This window comes from Copadichromis virginalis, linkage group LG4 (assembly GCF_057382275.1).
Source record: "Copadichromis virginalis isolate Kocher_CV1m ecotype Utaka linkage group LG4, C_Virginalis_male_GT1.1, whole genome shotgun sequence".
Lineage (NCBI taxonomy): Eukaryota > Metazoa > Chordata > Actinopteri > Cichliformes > Cichlidae > Copadichromis > Copadichromis virginalis.
This window is the reverse complement of record NC_140621.1, coordinates 24,043,013-24,069,316: the sequence shown is the minus strand read 5'-3', so window position 1 is coordinate 24,069,316 and position 26,304 is coordinate 24,043,013. Positions and strand designations below refer to the sequence as shown.

General features: G+C 39.0%; 3 protein-coding genes and 1 long non-coding RNA gene across 4 annotated transcripts; 3 read left to right on the top strand and 1 right to left on the bottom strand.

Moving 5' to 3' along the window:
- The first annotated feature begins 6,505 nt into the window (after window positions 1–6,505).
- On the top strand, window positions 6,506–10,257 carry LOC146711506 (uncharacterized). The gene is made up of 5 exons (XM_085454347.1): window positions 6,506–6,652; window positions 6,887–7,053; window positions 7,176–7,374; window positions 7,474–7,564; window positions 10,025–10,257. Exons 1-5 carry the CDS (start codon window positions 6,521–6,523, stop codon window positions 10,225–10,227), a joined length of 792 nt encoding a protein of 263 aa, XP_085310473.1. The 5' UTR covers window positions 6,506–6,520; the 3' UTR covers window positions 10,228–10,257.
- Window positions 10,258–11,883: 1,626 nt separating this feature from the next.
- LOC146711505 (serine/threonine-protein kinase pim-1-like) lies at window positions 11,884–14,832 on the bottom strand. The gene is made up of 9 exons (XM_085454345.1): window positions 14,546–14,832; window positions 13,917–14,153; window positions 13,666–13,791; window positions 13,448–13,542; window positions 13,262–13,309; window positions 12,959–13,177; window positions 12,689–12,869; window positions 12,432–12,602; window positions 11,884–12,342 (listed from the first exon to the last, which is right to left on the bottom strand). Exons 1-9 carry the CDS (start codon window positions 14,604–14,606, stop codon window positions 12,251–12,253), a joined length of 1,230 nt encoding a protein of 409 aa, XP_085310471.1. The 5' UTR covers window positions 14,607–14,832; the 3' UTR covers window positions 11,884–12,250.
- Window positions 14,833–17,231: 2,399 nt separating this feature from the next.
- LOC146711504 (uncharacterized) lies at window positions 17,232–19,041 on the top strand. The gene is made up of 2 exons (XR_014920171.1): window positions 17,232–17,790; window positions 18,529–19,041. It is a non-coding gene; the product is annotated as an uncharacterized LOC146711504 (long non-coding RNA).
- A 1,734-nt stretch (window positions 19,042–20,775) lies between these two features.
- On the top strand, window positions 20,776–25,858 carry LOC146711503 (uncharacterized). Its single transcript, XM_085452962.1, has 5 exons — window positions 20,776–20,819; window positions 20,903–21,239; window positions 21,878–21,963; window positions 22,051–22,146; window positions 25,524–25,858. Exons 1-5 carry the CDS (start codon window positions 20,780–20,782, stop codon window positions 25,844–25,846), a joined length of 882 nt encoding a protein of 293 aa, XP_085309088.1. The 5' UTR covers window positions 20,776–20,779; the 3' UTR covers window positions 25,847–25,858.
- Window positions 25,859–26,304: the final 446 nt, after the last annotated feature.

Here is a 26,304-nt window from a genome sequence, read left to right as displayed (position 1 = left end):
ATAAAAGCTTCTGTGGATAATTACTCCTATTTGTAACTTTACACAAGAGAAAGTTTGGTGTCACACTATTTATAACAGGTTGGGTTTTGTCCTCTGAGTTGAGCCTTTGGTTGCAGTTTATTGAAGAATTTCCTCTAAAGTAGCTGTTGATAAAGATTTAAAGTCCTGTTTATATACAGAAATATGCTTTAGTTCATGTTTTTTACATGTCTGCCTCAGTGGATCAGTAGAAGATCTGGCACAGGAAACTAGATGATGAAAAAAGGGTACGAATACACATATATATCTATATCTATATAGATACAGATATATAAACACACACACACACAGGTTGCAACGTAGTATTTTCATTTTTTCTTAGCATTTCTTTAACGCCTTGGTGCAAAACAATACCTGCATCTGTGTGTTGGAAAAAAGAACTACAAATTTGGAAAGGAATTTATTCATGTTCTTACTCATAGATGGAGTACATGGTTTAAAAAACACTGAGGAAACAGATATGAGGCGGCTGTATTAACATAAAAACATTAATACAGTTAAAAATGAATAAAAAGTTGCATGCTTAAACTTATTTCTCTACAGTTTGTACAATTAATCCATGTAACAATAGGTTCTCTCTTAATATAGTAGTTAATAAAATATCTTTACATAAAAATACATTTTTAAGTACTCTCCAGTGGAAGTCTGTTGTGGCTTATGTTTCTAAATGACACAACCATAAAGCAGCCCACAGAATATACAAATATGTCTTTGATAAGTGAATGTTGGCTCCCACAATGGCCTGTTAAGTTATTGCAAAAATAATTTACTGCATAATATGTCAGATTAGAACATGTTATAAGCACAAAACTGAAGGGGAAACAATAAAAACAAGAATGAAAAAACAAATACTAAATTAAGTTAAAGGATATTTCTTACTATACTATATAATTGTATAATGTTGCGTTTGATTGCAAAAGAAAACCCACCAAGAAAAAAAGAAAGAAAGAAAAAGAGAGAATAGTTTAATATATTCAAAACACATTCTTTTCTTTTATTTAAGCTGTAGCGAGATTCAGATGGACAAAAGAGAGAAAATTATTACAGATTTGTTTTATTAATCATGAATAAACTTTATTATACACAACTCTAAATTTCAGTTGGTCTTAGTCAGATGTGTTTTTAATTAAATCCTGCAACACTGTGCTCGCTGCCATCACTTTATATCTTAGTGTGCAATTCAAATATATACTTATTACAATATTTTTCCCCCTTAACTCTCAACTCGCGTTTTTAAAATGTCTGTGATCATATTTGTCCGTTGACTTCTGTCTGGGCCTCGAACGATTCATCAGACAGGTTGGCAGCCTCCAACTGATGCTCCAGACTTTCATCATCGCCTCTATTCTGATCAACTCTTATCTTAAACTTAGTGATGAACTCATTACTGGCCAGCGCGTCCTCCTTTTTAGGGCATGTGGGCTTTGATAACAGCCGGCTTTCCAGTCGCTCTGCAAAGAAAATTCACAAAACATTTCTTATTTGGTAAGCTTGTTAACAAATTTTAGTTCAGTTTTGCTGAAAGTTATAGCATGCATCAAGTAAGAAGCAATTGGTTTTTAAAAAGCATATACATTCCCCAAAACATTTTTATTATGTGCATTTTGGAGAATAAAAGATTGTACACAATTTCCCTTTTTAAAGTAAAAAGATTATTAAGTCTAATTCTTACTTATTCAGTAGATTAAAGTGTTGAAACATCATTATTCATAAAATATGCACATTACAAAATTAAAGTTATTCAAAAACTACTCAAGTACTTACTCCAATACTCACATTATTCAAGTAAATTTAATTTTTGCCAATGTAATGTCACATAAAATCTTAATCTGAATAAGGGATTTGAACCCCACTGTCACGGCCAGGGGATCAGCAGGCCGCTGACTAGTAGTGTTCTCTCTCTCTCTCTCGCCAGGGCGGAACTCATGGTGGGTTCACGCCCTCGGCCCACGCCCCTCTGAGGAGGAAACACCTGGGCCTCATCAGTGCAGCCAGCATTTAAGCCAGGGAGTGGCTTCTACTCATCACTGGATCGTTGTGTGTGACTTGCGTCAGTGCAGCCCGGCTCTGAGCAAGTTCTCTTTTGCTTCCCTGTGCAAAACCTCTAACGTGTGTTTCCTTCTGTACATAGATCCCCTGGACCCGACTCTGCATCCCCCGAGCGGTGTTTGGAGAGAGAGTCAGAAGAGGAGCAAGTGTCTTTTCCCTACCTGGATTTCCCCAGAGCCTTTTCCCTGTCACCGCTTTGTATATAGCACTATCCCCTGCACTGTTTGTATATACACCTGGTGGAACTGTAATAAATACAGACTGTGCCTCTGAGTCCTGCGTGTGAGTCCTCAAGCGAACCGTGACACCCACACAGATGAGAGCTTAGCAGTGAAGCTCTCTCTTAAAATTTGAGTTATAAAGTCAGAAGTTATCACTGACAGAGATCCATGTTCTTTTACCATAAGAAAGAATATTTGCTGAAATTGACATTAATCCAAGCCCTTAAAACGCCATTTTGGATTAAGCATTTCCTTTTAGAAAAGTCTTCAATGAGCAGGAAGCTCCAGTACTGAAAAAAGAAGCCAACATCAACTGCTAAACGTGCTAAAAGTAAGTAAGTCCCCGTAGACTCCTATGATCAAAACACATACAGTATAAAAGTTATAGGTTACAGATCTGAAAAGTAAAACAAATGTCAAAGTGCAAAAAGACTTATGGTCCCATAGAAGTCTATTCCATTTGCCTGGAATTAGGTGAACACCTTTGTGACAAATTTAATGGCTCCGTCATTTGTTTCATGTCATATTTAATAAAAGACTGACATGGTGGCATGTGGAATTGTCCATTTTGCACATATTTGGTCATTCTAAGCGTCAGAAGGGGAAAGATCATTCTGGGAATGCCTACTGGCGAAGGATGTGTGACTGACAAGTCCAGTGTGTGAAGTTTAACTACAGTCTAAGGAGCTTGGAAAGAAAAGCATCTGGACTTCTTTAAGTTTCTTGAAGATGTTTCACTTCTCATCTGAGAAGCTTCTTCAGTTCAGAATTTCTTCAGAGAACTGAAGAAGCTTCTTGAATGAGAGGTGAAATGCTCTTGTGTGATCTTTAACAGGCTGCAAAGGCTTGGTGTGTATTCCACACCTACATCCTGGGAGCATGGGAAGAGGTCGTACCTTGTCTTATTGTTTTATGGTAGGATTAACGTAGCTACGTCTGTTCTAGTCTAAGTGCCTTTTGTTTAGATGAACTGTTGGATTTTCCAGACCAGCAGGTTAAGGGAAGTCGTTTATGGGGTCAGTCACACTCTGACCCCCCCCCCCCCCCCCCCACACACACACACACACACACAGTATTCTTTGTTCACATGTATACTAATGTAAGAGGCTATATGTTAATGACCCTATGCATATTCATGTCACCACAATAAAAGGAGTGCTGTGGGGAACCTGGCTGAGAGTCTGATGGAGGTCAAGTGGTGGGACGACACTTGGCTCTAGCCGGATCTCCCTCATGCATGAGTAACAGAAAGAACTTTGGTGCCTTGTGTCTTGTATTTTGCTGCGTAGCAGATTGTCCTTAACGTTCCAGCGAATAGGTTCAAGCTACAAACCTATCAGTGTCCTTCGAAAGCTCTTTGGTCTTGGCCATGGCGGATTTCGGAGTCTGACTGTTTGAGGCTGTGGACAGGTGTCTTTTATACAGATGATGAGTTCAAACAGGTGCCATTCATACAGGTAACGAGTGGGGGACAGAAAAGCGTCTTACAGAAGACATTACAGGTCTGTGACAGCCAGAGATTTTCCATGTTTGAGGTGACCAAATACTTATTTTCCACCCTAATTTACGAATAAATTCTTTACAAATCCTACCATGTGAATTCATGTTTTTTTTTCCACATTCTGTCTCTCACAGTTGAAGTGTACCTCTGGTGCAAATTACTGACCTCTGTCATCATTTTAAGTGGGGGAACTTGCACAATCGGTGGCTGACTAAATACTTTTTTGCCCCACTGTACATGGTACTTTTTAAATGGACAAAATGAACTGCACTGGCAGCCAGTGGCGTGTCTAGAAAATTTTTGTTGGGGGGGCCAGGTAGGGGCACAGATTTGGAGAAGGGTGGCAGATGTAATTGGCAGATAATGTTAAAAACAATTCTACCAACCGTTCACCATAATTCAATAACCCTGTAAACCTAATAACCGTAACCTTATTAGAATGAGATTTTAACCACTACGGTGCAAAGTGTTTAGATACTGTGTTGATTAAGTACAAGAGATACAATCAGTCAGTGTTTATTCAGCATTCAAGGACATCAATATTTGCATAGTATTTTTACTGACATGTAGTGCACATGTGTTTTGGGCAAAAACATTTTTGAATATTAAAATACGAACATTTTTAACATACAATTGGCAAATTAGCCAATGCCAATGCAAAACCAATGCCTGTTAAAAAAAAGAAGATAATCTTCTCACAAACTGGTGTTTGATTTTGAAACAGGAAAAAAGTGGAGAAACAACTGAAAAGACTAACATTTGAATAAAACCTGAAAGCAAGTAAATACTTTATATGCTGCCTTACTTTGGTAATATTGAGAACAACACTGGCTGATGATGAAATGCAGTCAGCTGGCATGGTGACACTGCCAGTATTAACCTGCAGGGCTGGACTGGGACAAAAAATTGGGCATTTTCACTACAGATTGGCCCACCAGGTATTAAAGCCATAAAGCCTTTGAATGAAAACAAATGCTGTTGTGACAGTGATGTACAGTCTTTTTGGTATATGTATGATTTCCATACATTTTACGTCAGATAAAAACTTTCTTCGCAAGATTCAGATAATTATTTAATAAAAGCAAGATATTTTAAATGAGAATAAAAAAGAAAAGTATTTCTTTGTGCCCACCTTTCCCTGTTAATGCCCTACCTGGCCCCCTGGCAACACTTTGCTAGACCCGCCCCTGCACAGTTACCAGCTGTCAGCTACATAAAAAAAGGATCCTGGTGTTATTTATCTCTCAGAAACAGTTCATAACTTCAACTCATTCCTGTCACCTAAAAGGTAAACCTGTTTCTCCATCACCTGTTCAGCTCTGATGATTCAGTAAGGACATCTCCTGGTTTCATCTTCATGTTTCCCTCTCACCACATATCCAAACCGACATCATGACCAGCAGCTTTACAGCTTTACAGCTGTGGCTCCAGCAAACATTCTAACTAAATAAATTCTAACAACAGCTGATCAAGCTTAAACGTGCTGCTGCTGTTTAGCGCGACATCTGCTGGTTTCCTCTTTCTGGCTCAAAGTGGGTGATAAACAAACAAGAGAGACGATCAGCTGATCATTGATCAGTTTCATGATTGAAGTAGCAACAGGAGAGAGAGGAGAGATAATGAGAGGAGAAGAGGCAGCTGTGCAGCGTAAAGACAGAATAACTCCAGTTTTGTGTCTTTTTCCATCCTAGCTGAAGTCCGGGACAAACTGCGTCTCTTCTCAGCTCAATACCAAATGCGTAATATTTTCTATGAATGAGGGACCATTCCATTTTTTAAGGAGCTGTTGGCAACTCTACTAACTAACCTTATGAATAAAATAAAGTTCACTATCAGTAACATCATAGCAACCGAACATCTGTATAAACTTGTCATGCTAGCTCACACAGTATGAGGTATTGTAACTGACTGTAAAAAGTCAGCACAACGAAAATAAACTCCACCTAAACTTGGTTTATATCTGACCCAGATAGACTGCAGGTCATAACTTCTTACCTGAAGTTCAGTTCACCTGACACTCGGACTGGTGGCCGCCTCGGGGCTCTCCTCCTGCTTCCCCTTCCCTCATCCACCTGCTGGCCTCTGTGGAAGCCCCGCCATAGCCACCACCAAACAACTGAGTTATTTTTACACATCGACCTGCATCTTATAACTCATAACTCTTATGTTAAGTGGGGGAACTTGCACAATCGGTGGCTAACTAAATACTTTTTTGCCCCACTGTACACTCACTGGCCAAATTTTTGTTAGATACACCTGTTGAGCTGCTCATTAGGTCAAATACCTAATCAGCCTATCACATAGCAGCAGCTCAGTGCATTTAGGCATGTATACATTAATAAGATGACCTGCTGAAGGTCAAAGGGGATTTAAATGACTTTGAACATGCATTGTTGTTTGTGTCGGACAGGCTTGTCTGAGTATTTCAGAAACTGTACAACCATCTAACCGGTTTATAGAAAATGGTCTGAAATGGAGGAAATCTCCTGTGAGCAGCACTTCTCTGGGAAAAAATCACTTGTTGGTGCCAAAGATCAAAAGCGGAATGAGCAGATTACTTACAGCTTTAAGGAAAGCAACATGAACTCAAATACCCACTTACTTCAACCAAGTTATCAAGAAGAGCACCGCTGAAAGCACAATACGTTGAACCTCGAAGCTGATGGCCTAGTGTCACCTGCTGGATAGAGGTGAAAACACAAAGCAAACAATGTCTCTTTCATCTGTTTCACAGCATGCACGGGAACTGGAAACTCGCCGAAGGGAGGCAGAGGAGAGAGAGCGGAGGAAGCAGAGGGAGGTGCAGCTGGAACTGGAAAGACAGCTGAAAGAGGCTGTGATGGTAAAAAAAAAGTTTTCCACTTGACACCAATTATGTACAGAGTCTTTTCTCCTTGACTTTGATCTTTGAGAACTCCAGCAAAATGTTGACTGTCATTATAAAATTCACACCTAGTCTTTAATGATTTGGAAAAATGGTTATGACAGTCCAGGAAAAGGTAATTCAGGAATAGGTCAGTTTATACCGCTCTGTTGGTGCATCTGTTTATGTAGCTGTGTGTGTGTGTGTGCATAGATAAAAGACAGCATGCAGGCTGAGATGCAGGTGAAGGAAAAGGAGGCTGAACAACAGAAGAAGAGGATCAGGGAGCTGGAGCTGACACAGCAGCAGCTGGAAGTTGCCCTTAATATGGAGATCCAGGCTCGGCTGGAGGAGGAGAGGGCCAGACTGGAGCTTGAGCGGTAACAATGGATTTCTAACTCTTATTATGGCCCTTTATTATTTTATTTGTGATGGAGATCTGAGATATCCATGAGAAGTATTAACATTTTCAGTTGCTTCTTCCCTTTTTCCCCTCCTTCAGGTTGCTGCAGGCTGAAGATGAAAAGAGGAAACATTTCCAGCTCCTCCAGGAGCAGCAACGTACAATGCAAAACCTCAGCCCCATACAGGAGCTGTCAGATGGCAGTCCCGATGAGGACACCCCCTCAGCCCTCAACTCTGCCTCTCAGGAGCTCCAGGATCTGCAGGCATCTCGCCAAAGAAGTCACCAGCGTCTGGAGGTGAACAAGTTTGTTTTGACTGGCTTTGTGAGCAGCATCTTATTTAGTGCTCTTCTAAAACAACACTGATGAAGATGCCTGCATGATTTTTGTTTCCAGGAGGTTCAGGAGAGGCTGAGGAATGCCAGTCAACAGGTACGGCACTGGAACATCCAGCTGAACCGACTGATGACCCCCATTACTCCTGCAGGTGCGGTATTCACTTTGCCTCTTTGCAGCACAGACTTCTGGAACAGAGTGTTAGTATAGTTAATAACAGTGTAGACCAGGGGTGTCAAACTCAAATACACAGTGGGCCAAAATTCAAAACTGGATCAAAGTCGCGGGCTAACTTTAATATTTATTGAAATATATTTATTCCTCCAGATATAAGAATGAATCTCTTCTTATGGACTCAAACACATTTTGCTGAAAAACTGAATATGGAACAAGCAAAGCTTAATACTAAACAATATATATATTAGCTGTATAATACCAGTAGGCCAGCTCTAATAGTAATTTGGTATGGCTTCGCGGGCCAAATGTAATTAGGTTGCGGGCCAAATTTGGCCAGAGTTTGACACCTATGGTGTAGACCATATAATCTGTCAGATAATTGCATTAAAATGCTACAAAAGGCACCTACCCCCAAACATGTCAAGAGATTCATTCAGTGACTTGAATGAAAGAATCTGACTCACCTCAAGTTAATTAAAATTAAAAATAAATCTTATTATGATTTAAACACGGAAATCTTAAAACGAAAAATAACCGCATGCACAGTTGTTACAGGCTGCAAACATGTTTTATACTGCTTTGAAGTCTGGGACAGCATCATAAGAGGCATAACTGATCTCACCATAGTCCCATGAAGACTCAAGATGAGTGTTTTCACGACTGCCATCTTGGTGTTTTGAAATCAGGCATGATGAATGAAGGGAAGAACTGTCTGTTAAGGTTCTCAGTCGTTCAGGTCATCGTAGTCTAAGGAGCTTGGAAAGAAAAGCATCTGGACTTCTTTAAGTTTCTTGAAGAGCATTTCACCTCTCATTCAAGAAGCTTCTTCAGTTCTCTGAAGAAATTCTGAACTGAAGAAGCTTCTCAGATGAGAAGTGAAACATCTTCAAGAAACTTAAAGAAGTCCAGATGCTTTTCTTTCCAAGCTCCTTAGACTGTAGTTAAACTTCACACACTGGACTTGTCAGTCACACATCCTTCGCCAGTAGGCATTCCCAGAATGATCTTTCCCCTTCTGACGCTTAGAATGACCAAATATGTGCAAAATGGACAATTCCACATGCCACCATGTCAGTCTTTTATTAAATATGACATGAAACAAATGACTGAGTCATTAAATTTGTCACAAAGGTGTTCACCTAATTCCAGGCAAATGGAATAGACTTCTATGGGACCATAAGTCTTTTTGCACTTTGACATTTGTTTTACTTTTCAGATCTGTAACCTATAACTTTTATACTGTATGTGTTTTGATCATAGGAGTCTACGGGGACTTACTTACTTTTAGCACGTTTAGCAGTTGATGTTGGCTTCTTTTTTCAGTACTGGAGCTTCCTGCTCATTGAAGACTTTTCTAAAAGGAAATGCTTAATCCAAAATGGCGTTTTAAGGGCTTGGATTAATGTCAATTTCAGCAAATATTCTTTCTTATGTTAAAAGAACATGGATCTCTGTCAGTGATAACTTCTGACTTTATAACTCAAATTTTAAGAGAGAGCTTCACTGCTAAGCTCTCATCTGTGTGGGTGTCACGGTTCGCTTGAGGACTCACACGCAGGACTCAGAGGCACAGTCTGTATTTATTACAGTTCCACCAGGTGTATATACAAACAGTGCAGGGGATAGTGCTATATACAAAGCGGTGACAGGGAAAAGGCTCTGGGGAAATCCAGGTAGGGAAAAGACACTTGCTCCTCTTCTGACTCTCTCTCCAAACACCGCTCGGGGGATGCAGAGTCGGGTCCAGGGGATCTATGTACAGAAGGAAACACACGTTAGAGGTTTTGCACAGGGAAGCAAAAGAGAACTTGCTCAGAGCCGGGCTGCACTGACGCAAGTCACACACAACGATCCAGTGATGAGTAGAAGCCACTCCCTGGCTTAAATGCTGGCTGCACTGATGAGGCCCAGGTGTTTCCTCCTCAGAGGGGCGTGGGCCGAGGGCGTGAACCCACCATGAGTTCCGCCCTGGCGAGAGAGAGAGAGAGAGAACACTACTAGTCAGCAGCCTGCTGATCCCCTGGCCGTGACAGTGGGGTTCAAATCCCTTATTCAGATTAAGATTTTATGTGACATTACATTGGCAAAAATTAAATTTACTTGAATAATGTGAGTATTGGAGTAAGTACTTGAGTAGTTTTTGAATAACTTTAATTTTGTAATGTGCATATTTTATGAATAATGATGTTTCAACACTTTAATCTACTGAATAAGTAAGAATTAGACTTAATAATCTTTTTACTTTAAAAAGGGAAATTGTGTACAATCTTTTATTCTCCAAAATGCACATAATAAAAATGTTTTGGGGAATGTATATGCTTTTTAAAAACCAATTGCTTCTTACTTGATGCATGCTATAACTTTCAGCAAAACTGAACTAAAATTTGTTAACAAGCTTACCAAATAAGAAATGTTTTGTGAATTTTCTTTGCAGAGCGACTGGAAAGCCGGCTGTTATCAAAGCCCACATGCCCTAAAAAGGAGGACGCGCTGGCCAGTAATGAGTTCATCACTAAGTTTAAGATAAGAGTTGATCAGAATAGAGGCGATGATGAAAGTCTGGAGCATCAGTTGGAGGCTGCCAACCTGTCTGATGAATCGTTCGAGGCCCAGACAGAAGTCAACGGACAAATATGATCACAGACATTTTAAAAACGCGAGTTGAGAGTTAAGGGGGAAAAATATTGTAATAAGTATATATTTGAATTGCACACTAAGATATAAAGTGATGGCAGCGAGCACAGTGTTGCAGGATTTAATTAAAAACACATCTGACTAAGACCAACTGAAATTTAGAGTTGTGTATAATAAAGTTTATTCATGATTAATAAAACAAATCTGTAATAATTTTCTCTCTTTTGTCCATCTGAATCTCGCTACAGCTTAAATAAAAGAAAAGAATGTGTTTTGAATATATTAAACTATTCTCTCTTTTTCTTTCTTTCTTTTTTTCTTGGTGGGTTTTCTTTTGCAATCAAACGCAACATTATACAATTATATAGTATAGTAAGAAATATCCTTTAACTTAATTTAGTATTTGTTTTTTCATTCTTGTTTTTATTGTTTCCCCTTCAGTTTTGTGCTCATAACATGTTCTAATCTGACATATTATGCAGTAAATTATTTTTGCAATAACTTAACAGGCCATTGTGGGAGCCAACATTCACTTATCAAAGACATATTTGTATATTCTGTGGGCTGCTTTATGGTTGTGTCATTTAGAAACATAAGCCACAACAGACTTCCACTGGAGAGTACTTAAAAATGTATTTTTATGTAAAGATCTTTTAATAACTACTATATTAAGAGAGAACCTATTGTTACATGGATTAATTGTACAAACTGTAGAGAAATAAGTTTAAGCATGCAACTTTTTATTCATTTTTAACTGTATTAATGTTTTTATGTTAATACAGCCGCCTCATATCTGTTTCCTCAGTGTTTTTTAAACCATGTACTCCATCTATGAGTAAGAACATGAATAAATTCCTTTCCAAATTTGTAGTTCTTTTTTCCAACACACAGATGCAGGTATTGTTTTGCACCAAGGCGTTAAAGAAATGCTAAGAAAAAATGAAAATACTACGTTGCAACCTGTGTGTGTGTGTGTTTATATATCTGTATCTATATAGATATAGATATATATGTGTATTCGTACCCTTTTTTCATCATCTAGTTTCCTGTGCCAGATCTTCTACTGATCCACTGAGGCAGACATGTAAAAAACATGAACTAAAGCATATTTCTGTATATAAACAGGACTTTAAATCTTTATCAACAGCTACTTTAGAGGAAATTCTTCAATAAACTGCAACCAAAGGCTCAACTCAGAGGACAAAACCCAACCTGTTATAAATAGTGTGACACCAAACTTTCTCTTGTGTAAAGTTACAAATAGGAGTAATTATCCACAGAAGCTTTTATACATAATGAAGTTATAATTCGTCCTGTAGAAATTGTACATTTAAGCTATATAGTTCCCTCTGTGATAACTCTGCTATGAATGCCTCTTATTAACTTTTATGCTTTTACAACCCACTATGAGCAAACACTCAGCAACAGTGGGAAGGAAAAACTCCCTTCTTGAAGGAAAAAACCTCTGGTAGAACCTGGAAATCTGTCTAAACTAGTTGGGGGTTAGAGCAACAGATGCAAGTCTTCAGATCATTTGCAGTGTGACTGTCTTTGTGCACACTTTAACCTGATTCAGTTTTCTTATTTGTCAAAATGCACCATGGGTAAAAAAAAACAAAACAAAACAAAATAGTAATGAAGGAGAATCCTCAGCAAAGATGAATTAAACAAGTTTTATTTTGATCCAATTTTACTTTAAGTAAAACACATCTTTATTTGATGACTTTAATGTCATCAAATAAAGACAGTTTTGATGGAGCTCCTGACCCAGCCCAAGCTCTCTATGAAGACGAGGAAAAACTCCCCAGGGGGCCAGATCGATGGGAAGAAACCTCGGGAAAGCCCATTCAAAGAGAGATCCCCTTTCCTGGGATGGCTGGGGGGGTTACAGGAAGTCCGAAAAAGCTAATTTTTTATTTATTTATTTTTTAAGATTGACCCATTCCTGTCCAACAGAAAAAAGAAAGGAGGTTACCACAATGTATCACACTTATATGATAAGGTGTGAATTGTGTGTTTGTGTGTGTTATCTTAGCCAGGGGTGAAGCTGGAGCTCCTCCAGTGTTGGGCGCTTCTCCGGGGCTATAGTTAAACATGCCTCCAAGAAATTCTGGCATTCTTGAAAGAAAGAAAAGATCAAAAAGATGAAGATGATAGTTCTAGTGATCCAAGACATCAGTGAATCTGGAAGTGTGAAGTTTTCTTACCTGTGGACAGACGCTTTTTGATGCTCAGTTTCTTTGCGAGGAACCTCTCGGTACTAAAGTGCCGTGCATGAAGCGCTTCATACAACACCACTCCCATTTGCCACACCGTGGTGGGTCCACACCTGTAGCAGCTCCTCCTGTACCACTCGGGAGGGGTGTGAAGAGGAGTGCCTAACAAACAGACACAATTACAATTTCTTCTAAAACAAAAGACACAAATTGCTACATCTGTGAAAAGCAGGAGCAGAATATGTTACCATAGAAGACGCGATACAGAGATCGCTGTTTAACAAAGCAGCTCAGTCCAAAGTCAATGATGCGAACTCGAGGCACATCGGAGCCGGTCTCAATCAGAATGTTTTCTCCCTTGATGTCCCGATGAAAGATGTGTTTATCCTCAAGTTCCTTTACAGCATCAACTAGTTGCTTCAGAATGACCTGGAAAAGATGAAAAACACAATAATGAGTTAATGCTTTTCTGCCTTGATTGAATGCTGTACAGTCTAAGGCTCTCCCAGTCAACCTACCTTGGCCTTGTCCTCTGGTAAGGTTCTTCCATATTCTGCTTTGTATTTTTGCAGGTCCACAGCGGGGACAGGTCTCTCCAGCACCAGGATCAGCTCTTTGCCAAGGTCGAACCACTCCAGCAAGGACACAGGTGCTGATATTCCCACTGACCCTTCTGCTTCACCTGCAAGTTTAACCATAATGGCCACTTCCACCGAGAGCATCTTCCCGCTTTCATCCTGAAATATTACAACAAAGTGGATGATGAGGAACGCCGCATTCAATCCAGTAATGTAAAACTAATTCAAGTGTTGGACGCTTACCGCCACTTTGCAGTAGACTTTATTTTTGGGAATGTGTTTGATGGCAACCTAGAAGACACAGAGCATTGGTGAGCATTTCCTCAGTATGACATAATGAAAGGTGGAAACACAGCAGACGTCTCAGTTTACGATATTATCCATTATCTGCGTTACTGCCTGTCTTACTACCATCATCTGAACACTTACTGGAAAACGATCTTCTATCCGGTAGCCAGAAAACACTGCTCCGCAGCCTCCTTCTCCGAGCTGGTGCTCCTCCACATATCTGGCTTGGAATTCACCTGAACAGACAAAACAGCAAATCTTGTTTTATTACAGCTGTGACACAAATTACTCTCCTCTGTAGCCTAAATGTTCCTTTTGCCCTTCCCCTGAATATAAAACCCAAGCTGCTTGCTACTTACGTTTTTGGTCTGCCACTGATTTTTTGTCCTGGTCCACATTCCTTTTTTTTTTCTTGGGTGACTCTCTGTCGTCTCCCGTGGCCTTTCTTTTGCCATTTTTTGCGCACACCTGTTTGTTGTTCAAGTCTGGAGATGTGGAAAACACCAAAAGCACATCAGCTCACTGGATGATAGACACAAACACTAAACACCAATATCTTAAACCTAGCAACCACACTTAATCTACCCCCTTATTCAACTAATTAGCCTACCTTTACCAGAGTCCAACGAGGAGGATGCTTGCTCCTTGTCACCGCTCATATGGTCAAGAAGTTTAGCCCTCTTTGCTCTCTTTGTTGTGTCCTCTTCATCTTGCACAACCTTGCGCTTCACTCCTTTGACCACATCTGAGCTGGTGGAAGGACCAGCCTGCTCAGCGACCCTCCTCCTTTTCATTGGGGTCTTCTTTTCAGGACTGGCCTTTCTTTTAGCAGTCCTGCTCTTACGATCTATAAACGACAACAACACAGTGGTGAAAAAGAGTCCCCGACATCAAGACTGGAAGCAGTTTGATGGCAAAGAATTTGAAATTGCTTTTGCTTAAATGATCACAAGTTTAATCTTGGGATGAAAAAAAAAACTGATCAGTGCGAGTTGATACTAGGTTTACTAAGTCTTAGATCTTGATGGCACTTGTTGGTCTGTTTTTACTGTTGAGTCCAAGAATAAACTTATTACATTATTTTACCAAAAGACCGGTAACCTTTCTTTGATTAGACATCTTGTATTAAAGCTATTTTCAATTAAACATATGATTCAATTGCTCCAAAAATGATTCACACAGTGTCAACATTTCTAGGATTTGGATTTTACCAGGATTTGATTTTATTATTTTACTTACCTTGATCTCCCGAATCTTTCTTATCGGCTGGAGTGGCAATTTTTCTTGTTTCCTTTTTCATTGTAATTTCGGAGACCCTTTAAAATCGAAAATGTAAACCGTAATGAGCTAAGATTGAGTTAATATTCCTTCAAATGTGCACCCTTCAAATGCTTGACTTTTCTAACTGAATTCTGTAAGTGAGCTTTATAAGTAAACTCTGGAAACTACGGCAACACAACATAGAATCTTGCCTTTCAGTGACTTCACTGACTGCCAGTAGTTCAAAGTAGTTTACAGAAAAACACTGGCAGACAAAGCCATAATATTTCTTATAATTCAATCATTTCATATCAATTAAACAGTTTCTTTCATTATCTTTCATCATTTGTATAAAGACCTCATCTATGGATGACAGTATGAAGATTTGTGGTTGACCACACACATTATAATAAACACTGTCAGCTACATTGTCATCTGATTTAAAGTATTTATTATGTACATTTAACTGTCATGGTAGTGAGTCTGTGACCCAGTGTTTTGTGTTTGTTCATTTATATTCATTGATTATTCTTATGTATGTTTTTGGTTCTCTTTATTGTTTTCTTCTTGTGTTATATTCTTAGGCTTTAGGTTTCTGTTACTTTGCCTTGCCCCTGTGTCCCACGTGTCATGTCTAGTCACTCTTGTTTCCATGTTCCCCAATTTCTCCCCAGTCAGTCATGTCTCTGTGTCAACTCTGTGTCTTTGTAAAAGTCTCTTGTTTGCTGTTTTACTTTGATAGTCATGTGTGCTGTGTTAGTGTTTTCATGTCTGTGAAGGTTCTCAGTCATCTAGGTCATCGTAGTCTAAGGAGTTTGGAAAGAAAGCGTCTGGACTTGAAGTTGCTTGAAGATGTTTCACCTTCTCGGATGAAAAGAACTTAAACTTTGCTTGAACGTCTTCAAGCAACTTAAAGAAGTCCAGACGTTTTCTTTCTAAGCTCCTTAGACTATGTTAGTGTTTTCAGTTTTCCTTCCCCATGGTCTTGTTGTTTGTGATTTCTCGCAGCTGTGCTCTCATCCTGTGTCTTATTCCCTCATTTATCCCTCTGTGTATTTAAGCCCATTGTTTTCCTCTGTTTGCTGTTGGGTTATCTGTGTATCATCCATGACAATTAAATGAAATAGCAAATGCAACTACAATTTCAATGAGATTCATTCCTGGCATTCTACTGCGGTGGCTGAAAGTAGACACCAAGCATTATCACTGTAACTGATGTAAATATTGGACTTGGAGGGGATTCGTCTGATAGACTGATGCAAACATTACTGTGAGGAAATTTTTGAATCTCCCAATTTTCGTTGGTTACTGTATCACATTTGTATGGCAAGATGTGAATTCAGTATGCGTGTGTGTTTGTGTCAGAGAGGAGTTTATCTGAGCCAGGGGTAAAGCAGGAGGTCCTCCAGCATTGGGCACTTCTCCAGGACTTTGTTAAAACTTGTTTTCAAGATGTCTGAAATGAAAGAAGGACAAGAGATATCGAGATGATAATTCCAGTGATTCAAGCGATCACACTGATTTTCTGCAAAATTTTCGTTTTGAGAGTCATTCGGCTGGGCAGGGGGTATAACACATCTGCAATGCAGCAACATCTGCTCTCTGGGCCTGTGTGAGAGTGTTATCTCAATGGCGGGAACGAGGATGTTGGAATTTGGCATCTCAGGCACCAACTCATCTCTTTCCTTAACCGGGCTCACCAGAGATTGGTTTCAGCCTCTCTCCATGCTTTAAGGAGGTTGAGTTGATAAATCTGACTGGCCCCTCCCCTGTCTGACCCTATCTCTTCATAGTCAACACCAATGTTCTCACCGTGTGACCATGAACGGTCCTTACCACTTGGCAAGTAATTTCGAGCTAGAAGAAGGGAGTAAGACAAGCACTTTATGTCCCTGTGAAAATACAACTACATTTTATCAAATATCACTAAGCAGTCCTTACCTTTAAATACAGCCTGGTTTCTTTCTCTTTCTTTCTATATCTCTGAGTGAAGTTAGCTCTCATTCTTTCTCTTCCTGTGAAATACAGCAAGTAGAGCTTTAGATAGCAACACACTGTAACACAGTTAGTGTTTGTTGAGGTGATAGAAATGCTGCATTTGAAATTACCTGACACAACATTTTACTCCCTTTTATGTTCACTCCTTTTTTTCTGAAGTACCGCAAATTATGGGCACGTGGGGTTGTTCTGGTGTTGTGCTAAAAATAAATAAATCAACACTACAGTACATGGTTTGTTCTTTCATCTCTTTTTATGCGACATCCTCTACTGATTAAAACGCGACTGCCTTTCACTGTTTAGGCTCAAATCTCATTGTTTGAAGGCCTGCAGTGACGTGAAATATTAACTTCCCCCAAATGCGTTAAACCCAAAGTAACGAGTTTGTTTTGAAAATATACGGAGTGGAAACTACAGATATTTGTAGTTTTGCACGTCTTTCTTCCTCCACCAGAGGCCATAGGCGCTGTCGATCTTGTATGTCCTCCTGCAGCAACATCTCTGCGAAGCTGATGCCTTCTTGCTTGCAGGTTGAAGAATCTTTGGTGCGCCTCCACAATTCTTCTTTAATTCGCCTCTGTGTGAATAGAATAATGATGTTTGATTCGTAAGCGTGTGTTTTGTTAGGATAACTTTGTCAACCCCTATTTAAAGGACAATAGTGGAATTTTATTCTCAAAGCATTTCATGTGACCTTAAAGCTCTCCAGAATGAGATTATGTTGCTGACCCCTGACATCCCAAATCAGTGGGTGTAGGTATAAACCTTGATGGGTAAGTGTATAGTTTGAGGAATTTATTGACAGTGGGGGTCTGCCTGCCATAAAATGAGGAGTAAAAGCTGCCTCAGCTAGGTAAACAGGAAGAACAGTTACTAGTCTGGGGGAAATGTATTTACCCAGTTGTGAGCTCTAGTAACCTCCCTTGTCTCACTAACACTCCTCCTCACATGGAAGAGTGATTCAGACTGTGGCCAGGACCTGAGTTATGCTAAAGGTTTTAAGGATACTGAACAACATTTAATAAAATTTCCACTCATTTGCAGCACTGTTTTGAAATATAAACAGACTGATGAGGGAAATGAGATGTTGACAGTGAAAGTTGGTGTCTGCAGGATGTTTCAGTTCCTCTCCCCTCATCAGTGACAGTCAGGAGGTTTTTGTACAGCCATGTATACAAACTGAATCACTGTGGTATTCGGACAAGGCACCAAGCTGATTTTAACAAGTAAGTGCTTTTTAAATGATCATAAAACAAGAGAGATTTTGCACAAATCTGCTGATGACTACTTAGTTCAATATGTTTCTTGTTCAGCATCATTTCTTATGATTTTGTACAACATGAAATAGTTTCAGGTTGTCTCATATACAGGAGACATGGATTCGTTATGTAAAACAAAATGTGTAAAGGGGTCAAATAAATTTTTATATTTTTATATAAATGTTGTTCACTGAAAATGATGTGAAATATGTTGTTGTTCACTCTTATTATTCCCATAATGTTTTCATTTATATTTAGGTTCATTTGAAAAACATACACAGGCATGTTTTCTCTTTCTTCAATAGTAGTTAACAGTGTTACTAATGTTCAAAATTACTTTTAAGTGATTAGAACCTGGCCTAATAGTTTTTTTTTAAATGAAAGAAAATTACTCACAGTAGCCGACATGTTATGCAGAAAATATGTTCTAGAATTAAATTGAAGATGTTTTACATGAAAAGTTAAACAGTAACTAGTCATATTTTCAAAAGGAAATTCAAATGATATGCTGGGTTATTATTTCTATATTGTTTTGCAGATTTAAATTATTTTAAACATTAACATTCTTTTCAAATTTTATAACAATTATTATGTTTATTTCATAATGACTATTATTGATGTCTTGCTTTCTGTTTTTATTACTTCTTTTATCATTGTCTCCTTTTGATTTTTCTTTTTCTCTGAACATCCTTCATGTATTTTCAGACTCCAGCCTCTCTCCTCCTGCCCTGACAGTCTTCCCTCCATCCAGTGCTGAGCTCCAGTCCAACACAGCTTCTCTGGTCTGTCTGTCCAGTCAGTCTGTGCCTTTTGCAGATGTGAGCTGGTTGGCTGGTGGGAGTCCAGTGAGCAGTGGGATCTCTACTAGCACTGCTGTTCAGAGACCAGACCAGACTTTCCAAATCAGCAGCTCTCTGACCATCCAGACATCAGACTGGAACATGGATAAGGTTTATACATGTAAAGTGTCTTTGGCCTCAGAGACTTCAGAGAAAACCATCAAGAAGTCAGAATGTCCCACTGAATAGTCGAGGACCAGAGTGTGCTTTTAAAATCTGCTTCTTTACTGCTTGTGCTGTTTGCTCATTACAGTCTTTACATGTTAGAAATCTGAATAAAGCAAAAGGTTTAAGTCATGTATTCATTTGCTGGTTTTTGACAAGTATTTTCAGGAATTCATGTCTTGCATTAAATTAATAAAAGCATTGATTTAAAAAATGTGTTTTCTTTTCAGTAAATAAGAAATTGTGTCACTGTTCAGTAAGATGACTGGAATGAAGTGTTAAATAAACACTCAGAAGCACACTATTTTTTAAATGTCTTCTTCCCGTAGTTAAAACATAAATATATTCTGGAATACACGCTATGTAATATTTGAACACTAGAGAGCATCATTTAATAATTTTTCCTGAGTAACAGAGAGGGCAAGTGTCACTGGTTTAAAATGTTGGTTATAGATTTGCAAATGAATCTTCACACTCAGTTAGTGAAGCATAACCTGTCTGCTCTTCTGTTTCTTCCAGGATGCACCTGCAGGTCTTAGTAACTCATTTATAACTTTAAGTAAATGAAGTATCAGCTCTCTGTAAAATAAAATGGAACTGCTGTTTACTGGCAATGTTTCAATTCATATCATTGTTTTATTCAGAGACAGTTAGCTGAATACTCTTAGATTTTAGCCTAAACATAACTTACTTACTGTAAAGCAGCACTAAGTAGAGTTCAGTTATAAAACTAAACCTTTCTGCATCTTTCTGCTGTCATTTGCTGTTTTGCTTTAAACATTTAAACCATTATATATAACCAGTAGGTACATCTGTCTCATTCCAGATGTAGCTTTTTTACAAACAGTATTTTTAATTTTTTAGTTATCTATAAACTGTATTCTTCATTTACTGCTATTTATTCTGTTAGTTATTTAGATGTTCCCACTGTCATGGCATCATTAACTTTAATAGCTGCACAGTGGCTCAGAGAAAAGCACTCCAAGGGTTCTTTAACACCGCCCAAAAGATCACTGGCTGCCCTCTCCCCACACTGGAAGATCTACACAACACCAGCTGTCTTAAAAAAGCCCAAAACATCATAAAAGATACCTCACATCCTGGCCACTCCCTGTTTGAACTGTTGCCCTCAGGCAGACGGTACAGAGCAATCAGTGTAAGGACTTATAGACTCAAACACAGCTTTTATCCAACTGCAATAAGACATCTGAATGCTACAAAAAAAATGTTCATCACGCCACTCTTGTATTAATCTATGCACTGACTGAAGCATGTATGTGGGAATGTATGTGAATGTTTGCTGATACTTGTTATTAGCACTTTAAGTATTCTATTTATTTTGTTTATTGAATTTTATTGTTTTATTTATATTTTGATATTGTTAGGGATGATGCACTGATCGGGGACCATTTTTAATTTTGTTGTACCTGTGACAGTGACAATAAAGATTCTGATCTGATCTGAATAATGACACATTAATATAAGATAGTATCTATAGATATCTAACAAGGACATAATTGAATGAAAACAAAACACTGGGCAGAAGACCCAGGACCATGACACATGAAGGCAATCCATTTCTTCCACTTTTGTGAAAAGACGTCTACTTTAGACCTTTGCAAGAAAGGTTCACCTTGTGTGTCACCCACATAGCAGATCAATCCTCCTTTGATATTTGTATATCTAGTTCTTTTTCCCATTTTGTTTTAATATCAGTATTATTCCCTTTGTGCTTCTGGAGGCCTTGGTATACTTTTCCCATTTTTCTTTTTGAATGTTTCAATTGAAATATATATATCATGTTGTTAATAAAAAATAAATGAAGAAAAAAGGAAATAAATATTGTGATGATGTAACAGGGTGAAAGGAGGAGACACAGCTCCTCCTCCTGTTAGTTGTATTAAATGGCTCCTCCAGCACCTTTTCTTCAGTTCTTAGTTCACATCGACATCATGCTGGCAACTCTCTGTGCTCTCATCACTGCTCTAACATGTAAAGACTTTGACTTATATACCACACATATATACTAATGTCCGTGTGTTTCTCTTGACTCTGTGTCTTCATGTTGTTTGCAGGTGTGAGTGGTGTTACAGTGGTGACACAGAAACCTCCTGTTCTATCAGTGAGAAAAGGAGAGACAGCCACGATGGACTGTAACCTGGGGACTGTTACTAACAGTCCTGCTCGTTGGTACAAACAGATTCCAGGAGGAGTTCCTCAGTATGTGCTGCGGTTTTATCATGAAAATACATCTCCAACCTATGGCTCTGGGTTCTCCTCTCCAAAATTCACATCCACTCATCAGTCAACAACAGATTATCGTTTGATCATCAGCAATGTGGAGGAGGGAGACTCTGCAGTCTATTACTGTCAGACATATGACAGCTCTGTTAATGAGCACATAGTATCACAGTGATTTACACTGTGACAAAAACCTCCACACAGACACTTCTGCTTTTTGATGGTCTTTTTATAAAAGACACACCCAACAAACTCAGTGTAATCCCACCACCTTCAAATAGGTTTTTTTTTTTTTTTTTTTGCTAGCTGCAAAATTAAAAAATTAGAGAAGAATCTCTGATGGAGCTCTTTAGTATGCACACAGTTTTTCAGTGGTGACAAGCAGAAGTTAATTAACAGTTAAAAGCAAGACACTCAGCAATGTGCTACTGTGAAACACGGAGAGACATTAGGGAGGACATAAAAAGAAAAACAAACAAACTAAGTGACACCATAGCTTTTGTGGAATCTGAACACATTACATTCCCAAACACCCAGTGTGGAATAAAACACAGACATACCGAAATGAATGTGACAGTTTACACCTAAAATGTTTTAGGTAATATAATTTGGTCAGTCCTAGCTCCCTTGAATGGTAGCAGAAAACTACTCACTTTTTGTTTAAAATAATAATAATAATAGTAGTCGTAGTAGTGAAAAAAGTACATATAAACAATCAAAAATGATGGATGATTAAGAACAAAGGAAGGTAACCAATGAAATACAAACAAATACCAACAGCTCCTCCTCCCATTAGTTGTGTTAAATAGCTCTTCCAAATCTTTCACTTCTCAATTCTTTGCTCAAATCAACAACATGCTGGTGACTCTCTGTGCTCTCATCACTTCTCTAACATGTAAAGAGTCTGAGTTACAGTATAGCTTAGACCCCATGTTATATTCATCTGTATTATCTTGACTCCATGTGTTCTTGTTGTTTGCAGGTGTGAGTAGTGTGACGGTGCTGACACAGAAACCTCTTCTATCAGTGAGGAAAGGAGAGACAGCCACCATGGACTGCAACCTGGGGACTGTTACTGGTAATGCTGGTCGTTGGTATAAACAGATTCCAGGAGGAGTTCCTCAGTATGTGCGGAGTTTTCGTCATGACTGGAGTTCTCCAGACTATGGCTCTGGATTCTGAATCTGAATCAGAATACTTTATTGATCCCTAGGGGGAAATTATGTTGGTTACAGTGCTCCAGTACAAACAGTAACAAAAACAGATAATACAAGAAATAAGAAATAGCACAATATATACAATATATACATATATATAAGTCACTTACTAATAAATATCTGAATAAGAAAGAAGAGCATGTCCAAAAAGGGTGTAGCTATTGCAGTATACAGTGTGGTAGGTGGATGAGTTGTACAGGGAGATGGCCACAGGCAGGATTGATTTCCTGTGTCGTTCAGTGGTGCTTTTTGGTAATCTCAGTCTCTCACTGAACGTGCTCCTGTGGCTAGCCAGCATGTCATGGAGTGGATGGGAGGAATTATCCAATATTGTCGTGATCTTGGACAACATTCGTCTCTCCATCACCACCCTAAGAGAGTCCAGCTTCATCCCCACAACACTACTGGCCTTCAGATCAGTTTATTGAGTCTGTTATCATCAGCAACCGTCCACCTGCTGCCCCAGCATGCAACAGTGTAGAGGATAGCACTGGCCACAACAGACTTGTAGAAAATCCTGAGCATTGTCCGACAGATGTTGAAGGACCTCAGCTGCCTCAGAAAATAGAGTCGACTCTGGCCCTTCCTGTAAAGTGCTGTGGTGTTTTTAGCCCAGTCCAGTTTATCAGCTGGATTGAAACAGGGGTCAAGTGTTTCCTGGTCTTCCTCAAGTCCACAACCAATTCCTTGGTCTTTGCCACGTTGAGCTGCAGATGATTCTGTTCACACCACTTGACAAATGAGTCGACCACAGCCCGGTACCCTGACTTATCGTCTCTGCTGATGCATCCAACCACTGCAGAGTTATCAGAAAACTTCTGAAGATGGCAGGTCTCTGTGCAGTGGCTGAAGTCTGTGGTGTAGAGGGTGAAGAGGAAGGGGGAGAGGACAGTCCCCTGTGGTGCCCCTGTGTTGCTGATTACCTTGTCAGACACACACTGTGGGAGACGCACATAATGTGGTCTTTCTGTCAGGTAATCAACAATCCAGGACACCAGAAAAGCATCCACATGCATCGCTGTCAGCTTATATCCCAGGAGGATCGGCCTGATGGTGTTGAAAGCACTTGAAAAGTAAAAAAAACATGACCCTCATAGTACTTGCTGGCTGGTGCAGCAATGTAGAGGAGAGAGACTCTGCAGACTATTACTGTCACACATGGGACAGCTCTGCTAAAGAGGAGGTATCATAGTGATTTACACTGTGATAAAAACTTCCTCACTTTTACTTCTGTTTTTGGACACCAACTTAGTGAACCAAAGGCACATAATTCATTTTAAACATGCTCTGTTATTTTTAATCTTTTTTTTTAAATTTCCACTTTTACTTAAAAACAAAGCACAAGAATATACACATATATACATATGCATATACACATGCATGTGTTTGATCAAAAACATTCCCAACATACTAATTCTGAATCAGATTTCAAGCAAGAGTAAAACAAAAATGAGATTACAAAAATCCTCTTCGCCAATTTGTTTAACAAAGGGTTTTTAGACTCTTTCACATTCAGATTACAGATTAATCAGGACAACTCAGTGAAACCCACAACCTTCAAAGAGTGTGTTATTAAATACTGGATTGCTCCTTTTTTATTGCTTAATTCAAACTATATACAATCTGAGAATATAGCACCAACTACTTTATAGTCGAGTAAAGTGCATACATTCAGCAACCACTTTATTAGCTAAGCCTGTTCCACTGCTTGTCACTCTAATCCAAATAACCGGCATTTCACATCAGCAGCATCTCAAAGCATTTAGTCATGCAGGCATTATCAAGACAGCCTGCTGGAGTTCAAACCGAGGATCAAAATAAGGAAGAATGATGATTGAACGTGGCATGATTATTCATGTCTGATGAGCTGGTGTGAGTATTTTAGATATATATATATATATGTACTGGGACTTTCCTGCTCAACCACCTCTAGGGTTTATGGCGAATGGACTGAATTGAGAAAACATCCAGTGAACAGCAGTTCTTTGCTGAGGTCAGAGAAGACTGACCATATTAGTTTGAGCTGATAGAAATGTAAAAGAAACTCAAATAACCACTCAATACAAGCAAGCTATGCTGAAGAGTATCTTTGAAAGCACAACACATCTGACCTTGAAGCTGATGGGCTACAGGAACAGAAGACTACACCTGTCAGCTAGGAACAGGAAACTGGGGCTATAATTTGCACTGTTTCACCAACATTAAACAACAGAAGACTGAAAAACACTGAACTCGAATGACTGCAGTAACCAGATCTCAGTCCAGTAGAACAACCTTGAAACATGCTTGAAAAGGAAATTTGGAAGAGCAGCTGTGACAAAAGAGTGTCTCATTAATATGCAGTTAATCAAAAACAATGTTATAGTGACTATAGATCATAGTGAGATAATCTTCTTTTAAATTTAGTGTGTATTAATCAGAAACACATTCATGAAGCTTTTTCTAATCTAATAATCAATATTTGAAATATCTGACCTGTGAATGTAAGCTTTTTTTGTTGAAACTCTTCCCTGTGATTTTCTCTATACCCAGTGTCTTCAGGAGCTTTCATATCTCTTCTCTTCTAGATGCATTTCTGTTAACCTCACTTGAATGTTGTTCAGAATGACCTAATCCTATTTTCTAAATGGTTATTACTAGTGCTCAGAAACCACCAAGCGAACGTGAGAGAAAATGAGAGTACAATTAAATATAAAATGATAAAGTTAACAGTAGATTTTCTTTTGCTGATCTAAATCCAGATACTTTCAAGAAATATAACAACACAATATTTTAATCTTATTTTATCTTTACAAACACCAAGTGCTATGTACAAATGTGCAGGGGTAGGGGCTCCGGGGAATCCAGGGGGAAAAGACGGGGTTAATCACACTCGTGCCACGTCCTGTTTTATTTTGATGGCCCCTTGCTTCCCCTGTGATGTTATGTTTAATTTGTTCCTGCTGTGCTTCTATTTTCTTTATCAGACTTTTGTGTATATATTGTGTCAATCGTCCCTTGTCCCTCATCCGACTCTCTGACTGTGTCTCAGTAGTTTTCCAAGTTTAGGCTATTTTTGCATTCTGGTTTCTCTTTATTTTATATTCTGCTGTTCAGCCCAAAATAAATGGCTCATCTTCTGTTTCCAAGTTTCCTGTTTCCCTGTGTTGTCTGTGCATGGGTCCACACCTCGCTTCATGCGATCTGTGGGCAAGTGGGCAGAGGTAGGAGATTCTGAACATCCTTCATGTATTTTCAGGCTCCAGCCTCTCTCCTCCTGTCCTGACAGTCTTCCCTCCGTCCAGTGCTGAGCTCCAGTCCAACACAGCTTCTCTGGTCTGTCTGTCCAGTCAGTCTGTGTCTTTTGCAGATGTGAGCTGGTTGGCTGCTGGGAGTTCAGTGAGCAGTGGGATCTCTACCAGCACTGCTGTTCAGAGACCAGACCAGACTTACCAAATCAGCAGCTCTCTGACCATCCAGACATCAGACTGGAACATGGATAAGGTTTATACATGTAAAGTGTCTTTGGGCTCACAGACTTCAGAGAAAACCATCAAGAAGTCAGAATGTCCCACTGAATAGTTGAGGACCAGAGTGTGCATTTAAAATCTGCTTCTTTACTTCTCTTGCTGTTTGCTCATTACAAAAGAATCCGCTCATAAGAACATCATTTTTAAAATGTATTTTTCCCATAGTTGAAACATAAGTATATTCTCAAATACATGCTATGAACACTAGATTTCATTATTAAGTAGGAGAGGCCAAGTCTCACTGGTTTAAAATGTTGGTTGTAAGCTTCAATAATATCTTCACATTTAGTGAAGCATCACCTTTAAACTCCTCCCTCTCTTCCTGCCCAGCATGCAACTACAGGTCTTAGTTTTTCATTCATAACCTCATGTTTTCAGCTTTCTGTCAACTAAACTGATCCTACGATGTGAATTGCTGCTTACTGAAAATGTTTCAGTTGCAGTCATTTGGTCATTCACAAACTGTTTTATTTTTGGACAAACATAACTTTATGTATTGTGAAGAAAGTC

What these genes read in the sequence shown, in the direction of transcription:
- LOC146711506 (XM_085454347.1), top strand. Translation starts at nt 6,521, where the DNA reads ATGTCTCTTTCATCTGTTTCACAGCATGCACGGGAACTGGAAACTCGC. An exon ending in AGCTGAAAGAGGCTGTGATG is followed by an intron (nt 6,653 to 6,886) that starts GTAAAAAAAAAG and finishes GTGTGTGCATAG; the next exon opens with ATAAAAGACAGCATGCAGGC. An exon ending in GCCAGACTGGAGCTTGAGCG is followed by an intron (nt 7,054 to 7,175) that starts GTAACAATGGAT and finishes CCCCTCCTTCAG; the next exon opens with GTTGCTGCAGGCTGAAGATG.
- LOC146711505 (XM_085454345.1), bottom strand. Translation starts at nt 14,606, where the DNA reads ATGAAAAAGGAAACAAGAAAAATTGCCACTCCAGCCGATAAGAAAGAT. An exon ending in GAAAGATTCGGGAGATCAAG is followed by an intron (nt 14,154 to 14,545) that starts GTAAGTAAAATA and finishes TGTCGTTTATAG; the next exon opens with ATCGTAAGAGCAGGACTGCT. An exon ending in TACCAGAGGACAAGGCCAAG is followed by an intron (nt 12,870 to 12,958) that starts GTAGGTTGACTG and finishes CATCTTTTCCAG; the next exon opens with GTCATTCTGAAGCAACTAGT.
- LOC146711503 (XM_085452962.1), top strand. Translation starts at nt 20,780, where the DNA reads ATGCTGGCAACTCTCTGTGCTCTCATCACTGCTCTAACAT. An exon ending in TCTCATCACTGCTCTAACAT is followed by an intron (nt 20,820 to 20,902) that starts GTAAAGACTTTG and finishes TGTTGTTTGCAG; the next exon opens with GTGTGAGTGGTGTTACAGTG. An exon ending in AATGAGCACATAGTATCACA is followed by an intron (nt 21,240 to 21,877) that starts GTGATTTACACT and finishes TGTGTTAAATAG; the next exon opens with CTCTTCCAAATCTTTCACTT.